At 34.1% G+C, this 9,336-nt stretch overlaps 2 protein-coding genes across 2 annotated transcripts; one reads left to right on the top strand and one right to left on the bottom strand.

Moving 5' to 3' along the window:
• The first annotated feature begins 1,306 nt into the window (after positions 1-1,306).
• Positions 1,307-2,630, top strand: LOC110659069 (uncharacterized). Its single transcript, XM_021816907.2, has one exon. The coding sequence runs from the start codon at positions 1,640-1,642 to the stop codon at positions 2,354-2,356; it is 717 nt and encodes a 238-aa protein (XP_021672599.2). The 5' UTR covers positions 1,307-1,639; the 3' UTR covers positions 2,357-2,630.
• A 2,830-nt stretch (positions 2,631-5,460) lies between these two features.
• Positions 5,461-7,170, bottom strand: LOC131180154 (uncharacterized). The gene is made up of 5 exons (XM_058147780.1): positions 6,911-7,170; positions 6,588-6,778; positions 6,034-6,311; positions 5,799-5,913; positions 5,461-5,738 (listed from the first exon to the last, which is right to left on the bottom strand). The coding sequence occupies exons 1-5, from the start codon at positions 7,168-7,170 to the stop codon at positions 5,461-5,463; spliced, it is 1,122 nt and encodes a 373-aa protein (XP_058003763.1).
• Positions 7,171-9,336: the final 2,166 nt, after the last annotated feature.

The following is a 9,336-nucleotide window of genomic DNA, read 5'->3' as shown; positions in this document are numbered from 1 at the left end:
AAGAAAAGGGCAGCTAACAAATGGCTCTTTTGCATAAGGTCACTGTCTATTCCTTCCCTTTCTCTCTTTTTTTAATTTTTAATTTTTTGGTTTTCTCCATTCCTTTAACTCTACTGCGATGAGTGAATTTGGTCTATTGTTTTGCATGAAAGTAAGGGAAATCTGGGATCTGAAAGGTGCCCATATATTGCAGCTATTGAAGATTGAATGATGACCTCTCTTTTTGCTTTTATGGATTTATCATTTGAAAGTGATGAGTGAGGGATCCAAGGAGAGGGAGGGGGAGAGAGAGAGAGAGAGAGAGACAGTACTTCATGTGCTGCTGTTTTAGATATGCGAGAGAAAAAGAGAAAGGGAATAGGAGGGGTACCCACCAACCAGTATTTGCGTCTTTGTATGCGTAATGCGTAGAATATAGGAGGGAGAGCTCATAGCAGAGATCCATGTTTGATTGCTGGAAGACTAAAGACTCGGTCAAAAAAGAGAAACAAGTGCACATGCAGAGTTCAAGTGATCATCTGATTTTTGGAGATCATACGGTCATGGATGCTTCTGCTTTTCCTTTTCATGATTGATGGGTCGTTTTCCTCATCTTTTTTTCCATTTCTCTACATATGCATTGCACCCCATTATACATAACCATTCAATTTTAACTTTCGAGTGAATCAATTCAAGTAATGATTCAAAGCCCAATTTTATCATTATAACACTTTTTTAACAAATGATTGAATTGGGCTCAAATCAAAAGTTTTGTAATGGAGTTGAAATCCTTAATTGTGATGATCCATGAGCATATTAATTTGAATCTCCCAAGCCCAATCCAATCCTTAAGTCTATGTATGTTATATGTTAAGATGATGGATCCAGATCACCAATGTTTCTAGCTAGGCCTACTACACAATTTCATTTGGAAGCCCAGAAACCTTACTCCTCCCAATAATCATCTTCTAAGCTTCTAAACATCATCCTTTCAAAGAAAACTTTAATTAATTCATTCATCTCCTGTATCTCCTACTAATCTATTACTGCCATATCCACTTCTCCAGGATTCACCAACCTATAAATTCATGACTAACCTATTCTATTTCCTCCCTTCGCCTTTATTTTTTTTAAAAAAATTTATATATTTATATTTTAAAATTATAATAAATTAAATTTAAGAATTTTTATTTGTAAATTAACAAGCAATTTTTACACCGATCTTTACGGTTCAAAAATGTTGATTTTTAAGTTTGGCACCAGTAGCTCACCGGATAGCAACTTCTCATCCGCCTAACTAATTCAAAATTTAAAATAAAGGCAAATCCACGTCCTTTCTCGACGACCACGTCATATCATCTCTTTCTCTCTCACGCTTTCCGCTCACTCACCTTCTCCCATCCCGTTTCCAAGAAAACAAACGTCATTTTCTTTTTTTAGTTTTCTCCGACGACCAAGAACTTTAACCGGTTATCCCAAGTCACCCTGACTTCTCATTCTTCGTTAAGTTTCCTCTTCATACCGGCATATCAACCTGTAGACAGTAAAACCAAGCCAGAAACTACTTTTTAACTGGATAAGCTTCTTCTTATTATCAGTTTATCATGTAAGATTATTCATTATTATTATTATTATTCCTCTGTTGCTGTTGTTATTAGCTATGAACACCTTATATAAGATATGCATAGTGCTTATCGTCTTCTTCGTCATCTCCTTGGTTCTTCTGGTGGTCGAGATTTTCTACGTGCTTTGGCACCGGAGAAGATTTTGGAGTGGGAGCGTCGCAGATGGCGACGTGGAGTTCAGCGATGAATCATTCTACCAGACACCATCAAAAGAGCTACTGTACTTCTTCTGCTGGAAGAACCAGACATCTCGCATCGAACTTGCTGGTGCAGAAACAACAGCAGCACCAGTAGCAACGGCTCCGCCACTCCCGCCGATTATGCCTGCGGATGCGCATGTGGATGAGATGCTGAAGCAGCATGCACTATACGGTCCATCTAAGGTTTTGTTCACTATAAAAGAAGAGGAAAAAGAGGAGATGGAAACAGACTCGTCTTCTGCAGAGAACGGGGAGAGAAAAAGGAAAAAGAAGACGAAGAAGAAGTCGAGGAGCACCTCTTTGGAAGACGTTGCCGTTACTGCTGTGGTGATTGACATAGATGATTCGACGCCTTTTTCGACTCCGTGTGCTTCGCCTCCGTACTATACTCCGTCACCGTCTCCTTCTCGTGACAGAAATTATCCACACTCATCAGCTGAAAACATAGTTCTAGAAGCCTATAACGATATGCAAATAGAACCGCAAGAAACAAAAGACGTTTCTGGTGATAAAACGATGTCGTTGGTTAGCATAGAGTTCCCCTCTTCATAGTGGATCCACTGTAATCTCCCGAAAAAAAAAACAAAGGGTTTCCCGGCTGTTAACGACCGGCCGGAGTAATCATCGTTCGGTTTTTGTCGCGTATGTATTTCAAGTTTTCAACATATTTCGTAGTTGGTTCTGATGTTGCCACGTCAGTAAGAGTCAAGTAACTGGTGTCATCAAGAAACGCGGCAAAATCAGACGGTAGAGGGATTCTGTGGGCTGTTGGCGTCTAGTAAATATTCTAGTGGCAGACTATAATAAATTCTGCCATCTATCCTTTACTCGATTCCATAAATTTATTTCTATTTTTACATAGAATTAAAAAAATAATTAAATAAATTTAGTCTAATTATTTTTAATATATTTTTTTATTTATATTATTTTATTAAAAATCAAATTATTTATATCATTAAATTAAGAGATTAAGGTTTAAATTTTAAAAGTATAAAAAATATACAGTTGAATTTGGACTATAATGCATTTGACGCTATCAAATAAAATTTAAGTGAGTAAATAGAAGTAGAAACAATTTTAAGTGAAAATTGCTAGTCTGATAACTAAATTATTTTCTTGAATTAACTATTAAAAAAAAAAAGAAATAAAGAGAAATAATGAAAAGCTTCTAGGCTTCAGCCTGCATGAACAGTTAATTGGGCCTTTGTTGTGAAAGAACTAGAAGGCAGCACCTGTACGGCCCTAAATAAACTTAATATTGGTAAAAAATATATTTATGTTTGTATTTTTATAATTTTTAATCATTTTTAATAAATTTATATTTTAATTTTAAATATATTTTGTTGTCCCAAAGAAAGTGACAAAGAGGAGGGTGAATTGGACACTTTAGACAATTTTTCAGTCATTGCTCAAGACTTAATGAAAAATTGAGGCTTTACACTTCTATGTATGTGTATAACTCTGTTCCTAGAATGTAATTTAAGTAATCAATCAAGTTATGCACAAATACTAACTCATACACAAAATAATTACTTAATATCAAGTGTATTTTTTCACATAAAACTCAGAGTTTGTTAGTTTAATTGTTCAACCTCAGTATTAACTCAATAAAACAAATTCTCAACACATTCAATATATAATCAAAGAATCAAGGTGCTGAAAATTAAAGAGTTAAGAGAAGAATAGAATCAAACACAATGTTTATAGTGGTTCAGCTCTCTTAGCCTACATTCACTCTTCCCAAAGTCCCACTTTGAGAGTCACTCTACTATTTGATCTTTTCAACAGGCAAGATTCAAAGCCTTTACAATTTCAGCAAGCTTCCCAGGTGCTTGAGGACCTTTACAACGTCTTTGCTTCCTCCAAAAGACCACAAGCTTCACAAGGTGCTTGAAAACCTCTCACAAGCTTCACAAGGTGCTTGAAAACCTTCTACAAGTGTGTCCTCACACTTACACAACCTTAAATAGGTTTTGGTGTAGAAGAAATCACTCTCAATAACTCTTAGATACAGAATTTAATGTTAGAAGATTGAGAGAGAAGATTTGCCACTCAAGCTCAAGAGTATTTGAATGAAAGCTTTAAAAATACCACAATAAATTCACTATGAATAAGAGCACTTTCATTAGTTAGAATTGTAGTAAATGATGCCTTTTATAGGTGTTTTTCATTGTAAAAAACGTCTGCTGGAGAGTGTGTCTAATAGCTCTTTAATTTTCAAAAAACTAGCCATTATTACTTAGAAAGTCGTGCAGAGAGTTGAGTCAGGTCAGATCATAAAAATAGTTAACTAAAATTTTCACCGGTTAACTAGTTTTGTAAGACAAAGAATTTTAGACATCAAAATTAGCTAACTAATTTTCGCAACGGGTTAACTAATTTCGCTACTATCTGACTTAAATTTTGAAATTTTGAGTTTTTGAAGAAAGGTTATAAAAATTATTTTGACCATTCAAAAACCTTAGAAATGATATAAAAACACTTTCTAAACTCTTGAATCTAAAAACAAAATTGATTTTAGGTCTTAAATGGCATAAATTCTCCAATCTTGTACAATGGACCTAAGAACTTAATTTCCATCATATTTCTTCATGGACTTTGATTCGTCTTGTGTTATACAAGATGATAAACTCCTTTTATATCAACCATGTAAGTAGAATAGATCTTCCATCAATGTCTTTGCATATCATGACCTATAAGATTACTTTAAATACTTATGCACAAAGGGTTAATTTATATTTCATTAAGTTTTGTTATCATCAAAATCAAGCTCATTATAGCTTTCAGGGCCTACAATCTCTTCCTTTTTGATGATGTCAAAACTTAATGAATCTATGAAGATTATAAAAATTCAATTGTATAACTATCTACATATGTCATGTATGCAAGAACTTGCTTTTAGACAAGCTCCCCCTATATGTATGCACACAGTCATTCAAAATGCAAAAATGTTGAGAAGCTACAAAATAGCTCCCCCTAAATCTGATATTCAAAGCATTTTGAAGATAATAATATAAGTAACATGTTAAGCAATTTCCAAGATTAATTCATCCAAGATCAATTCAATCATCATACATAAGATATATCAACCATAAGTCAATCATAAAAGATCATCATCATATCTTCAATAACTTTCCAAAATAAGTCCAAATTATCTATATCAGAATATGAACCATATAACTACTGAACAAAATTAGTTAACTAAAAATATACCCAGTTAACTAAAAACATTCTGTCAGTTGAAATATTTTCCTATCTTCTCCTAATTTCTCTCCCTTTTTGACATCAACAAAAAGACAGGCTTTCTCCTATTTTCTCCTATTTTCTCCCCTGTTTAAAAAGAAAAACAAAAAGACACAACTTTGAAAGTCATAAAGCATATTTCAAAAATCTCAAGGTTTATCTTTGCTGCTAAGAATCCTGTCACTTCTCCTAAGGTGAGTGGGATCAACAAGTTTGGCTTGTTTTTTCTTCTTTGGGGGTTCTTTTTCAGGTATGATTACTTGGATTTTTGGAGGAATGAATAGAACTAATTTTTTGCCTTGTACTTTGGTTCTTCTAGGGCCGTATTGCATGGGTAAAGAGATGGTTGATTCAGGTACTAGTTAAGAGGCAATAGGAACAGGGTTTGGTTGATCAGAGGATGGGTCTTGTGACTACTCTTCTTTCTTTTTGTCAGCATCTTCCTTCTCCTCTTCTTGTCTTGAACCATTTCTGCCTTCACTTTTTCCATTTTCATTGCTGTTGTTGCTTTTAGTATGAGATGAGGAGGATTTTCTTGATTTTTCTTTGTCAGGTTCATGTTCTGCTTCTAATGCCTCTTTTGCAGATTCTTCCTTCTCATCATTTTTCTCTACTTCTTCAACCTCAGCTAGCTTACTTTCTTCTTGTACCTTTTCAGCAGCTTCTACATGCTCCTCTTCTTCTTCTTCCACTTCAGAAATTTTTACTCCACTTGGTCAAGCAGACTTTGCATTGCTAGGACCAACAGTACCCTGTGGGTAGCTTCTAAAATCTCCAAACTTTCCAAAAGATTCACCAAATAGCATTTGAGCCATCTTCTTCATGAACCATTCTTGTCTATCCAATCTATTAATCAACATATCCATCTTTGCATTTTGCTCAGCCATAATTCACTTTTGCAATTCATGAGATTTTTCTAAAATACTCAAGGTCAGTCCACTCATTTCTTTGATTTCCTTTATCATGTCCAGATTTGCTTTACTTACTTTCACAAAATCTGACATTTTCAACTTCATTTTCTCTTTCTTCTTAGAGCTTTCCCCTTCATCTATCTTAGAACTTCTCTCTTTCAACTTGCTTATTGGGATGTCCGATTCTGTTTCAGAATTTGATTCTGATTCAGATTCAATCTCAATCTCAGTCTCTTCTTCTTGCTTTTTCTCTTCTTTCTTACTCCTTTTCCTACCATCATCAGCCTTGAATATCTCCTTAATGGGGATAGGATTGCTAAACTTCTTTTCTTTGCTCAAATCAACTCCCATAGCTTGAAATATAAAAGTCAAAGGCATAGCATATGGAAACCTTTTATGCTTACTAGACTGAGCAATCACTTTAAAAATAAAAAATGGCAAATTAAATAATAAAAAATGGCAAATTAAATATGATTTTGTTAACCAAGTGCCACATAATGAATAAATCAAGGCTATTTGCATATGAGTGACTACCACTTATAGGATTGAGCAAATATCGAATGAAGGATTGTAGAATCCTAAAATTTTGAGGCACTAAACTGATATTGGTCATTTCATTTTAGGTGTACCCTCCGAAAAAATTGATAATTGAAATGCCTTCTCATCATATCCTTCAAGCTTCCTAGAATCTTTGAAGGTTCCAATCCTATTTCCATCATTTGGTAGGTTTAAAACAGAGGCTAAGAAATCAACATCAATAATATGACTTTTCTTCTTAACTCTCACACTAAAACTTTCTCCTTTAACAACTTCTTTCATACTTCCATAAAAATCTTGAATCAAATAAGGATAATAACATTCATTCAACTCAGAAAATTCCATCCAGCCTTAAAAAGTAAATAAATCTTCAAATTCATAAGGCAAGTCAGAAAATGAATCTCATTTAATGTACCTTGGCTCGAAAATATTTTGTTGCACAAAAGGTTTCGAAGCAGGGGCCTTCTCCATTTTCTTCTTTTTCTTAGAAGGCTCTAACCCAACAATACCCTTTCCCTTTCTTTTTCTTGCTCGTTTTGCCACTGTCTCTGTTTCTTCATTACTGTTCTCAACTTCAGTTCCTTTTTCTCTTTCCTTTTTGGGACTACCAGCAGCTTTCATAGCATCACCCATGAATTTTTGAGGTTTGGTAGCCACTTGTTTTACCCTTGCCATCGATTCTTGAAAAATTTCAGTGAGAAGTAACGGCTGGAGGAAGAACATGATTTTACCGTTTAGGGATCTTGAGAAGGATAATTGGGGATTTCTGGTTTTGAGAGAAATTTGGGGTTTCTAAGAGAGTGGAGAATCAACTTGCAGCAGAGAAATGAGGGAGTTTTAGATTGATTGAAGTGATATGGAGCAGTTACAAAAAAATTTCAAATTTTGAAATTGTGTACAGTTTTTTCATGGAGAACCGGGAATCCCTTTTTGTCAAAATCCAATTTTACCCTTTAAAGACATAAAAAGAGCATAACTATGCTCAGGGGTATATTTGTCAAAATAGATTACAAAGAGAGCGCAAATACCCATTAGAAAGAAAGTATATTTAAATCAGGCACGTTTTGTCAAATGTACACAGAGGCAAAATTAGTTAACTAATTTTGAAACCCAATTGGCTAAATATTATACAGGTATAAAACTAGACAACTACAGTGAGAAAGTAGTTAACTAAAAATATATGTACGCAGAATATAGTACTAACAACATATTTAACCAATTTATGCACCAAATTCATATCAAATGCAATAAATATCATTCAATAGCTTCACTCATGCCAAGTTCTCTTCTAATCCTACAAAAGTTTTCCTCATTTAGTGGTTTTGTAAAAATATCTACAAGTTGTTGTTCTGTAGGAATAAACTCTAACTTAATGTCACCATTTTGAACATGATCTCTAATAAAGTGATGTCTAATTTCTATGTGCTTTGATCTAAAGCATTGGACTGGATTTTTAGTTAGGTTGATGGCACTAGTATTATCACACCTTATAGGAACATGATCAACCTTTAGACCAAAATCTTCTAATTGTTGCTTCATCCATAGAATTTGAGCAACACAACTTCCTCTGACAATGTATTACTTAGCGATGAAAGAGCTACAGAAGTTTGTTTCTTACTATGCCAAGACACTAAGGCATGACCTAGGAATTGGGAAGTACCCAAAGTACTCTTTCTATCCAATCTACTTCCAGCAAAGTCAGAATCACTATATCCAACTAGATCAAATGTATCACATTTAGGATACCATAAACCAATTGAGTGTGTGCCAATGAGGTATTTGCAAATCCTTTTAACAGCAATTAGATGAGATTCCCTAGGACATGATTGAAACCGAGCACACAAACACACACTAAAATGAATGTCAGGTCTAGATGCAGTTAAATATAAAAGTGAGCCAATCATGCCTCTAAATAGCTTTTGATCAACATCTTTACTTTTTTCATCCTTTTCCAACTTGATGGTGGAGCTCATAGGAGTTCCAATACTCTTCAAATCATCCATCTTGAATTTTTTTAGCATATCTTTGATGTACTTGGATTGATTAATGAAGATGCCACCATTGAGTTGCTTAATTTGTAGTCCAAGGAAAAAGGTAAGTTCACCCATCATGCTCATCTCAAATTCATTTTGCATCATCTTAGAGAAGCTTTTGCATAGAGAAGCATTAGTAGCACCAAAAATAATATCATCAACATAAATTTGAACAATAAGCATATCATGTTTATGTGTTTTTGTGAAGAGTGTGTTGTCTACTTTTCCTCTTTGAAAACTATTATCTAAAAGAAACTTACTAAGCCTCTCATACCAAGCTCTAGGGGCTTGCTTCAATCCATATAAGGCCTTAGTGAGTTTATAAACATGATTAGGAAATTCATAATTTTCAAAACCTAGTGGTTGTTCAACATAAACTTATTCATCAATATAACCATTCAAGAATGCACTCTTAACATCCATTTGATATAGCATAAAATATTTATAACATGCAAATACACACAACATTCTAATGTCTTCAATTCTAGCAACCGGAGTAAAAGTCTCATCAAAATCAATACCTTCCTCTTGATTATATTCTTGAGCTACTAATCTAGCCTTATTTCTAATGACATGTCCTTTATCATCCATTTTGTTCCTAAAAACCCACTTCGTACCAATGATAGAATGATTTCTAGGCCTAGGAACAAGTGTCCATACTTTATTTCTCTCAAATTGATTGAGTTCTTCTTGCATAGCAAGAATCCAATTCTCATCACTTTGAGCTTCATTATAAGACTTTGGTTCAAGTTGAGAAACAAATGTAACATTACCAAAGTATTTTCGAAGTTGAGCTATTGTCATCATC

This window comes from Hevea brasiliensis, chromosome 5, assembly GCF_030052815.1.
Source record: "Hevea brasiliensis isolate MT/VB/25A 57/8 chromosome 5, ASM3005281v1, whole genome shotgun sequence".
In the NCBI taxonomy this organism is placed as follows: Eukaryota; Viridiplantae; Streptophyta; class Magnoliopsida; order Malpighiales; family Euphorbiaceae; genus Hevea; species Hevea brasiliensis.
Note: the sequence above shows the minus strand (reverse complement) of the source record. Positions and strands in the feature narration are given on the sequence as shown.

Coding starts and splice junctions, on each gene's coding strand:
- LOC131180154 (XM_058147780.1), bottom strand. CDS start 7,170: ATGGCAAGGGTAAAACAAGTGGCTACCAAACCTCAAAAATTCATGGGT. Junction 6,779..6,910: donor CAAAATATTTTCGAGCCAAG/GTACATTAAATG, acceptor TTTTTATGGAAG/TATGAAAGAAGTTGTTAAAG. Junction 6,312..6,587: donor ATTATCAATTTTTTCGGAGG/GTACACCTAAAA, acceptor TTATATTTCAAG/CTATGGGAGTTGATTTGAGC.
- LOC110659069 (XM_021816907.2), top strand. CDS start 1,640: ATGAACACCTTATATAAGATATGCATAGTGCTTATCGTCTTCTTCGTC.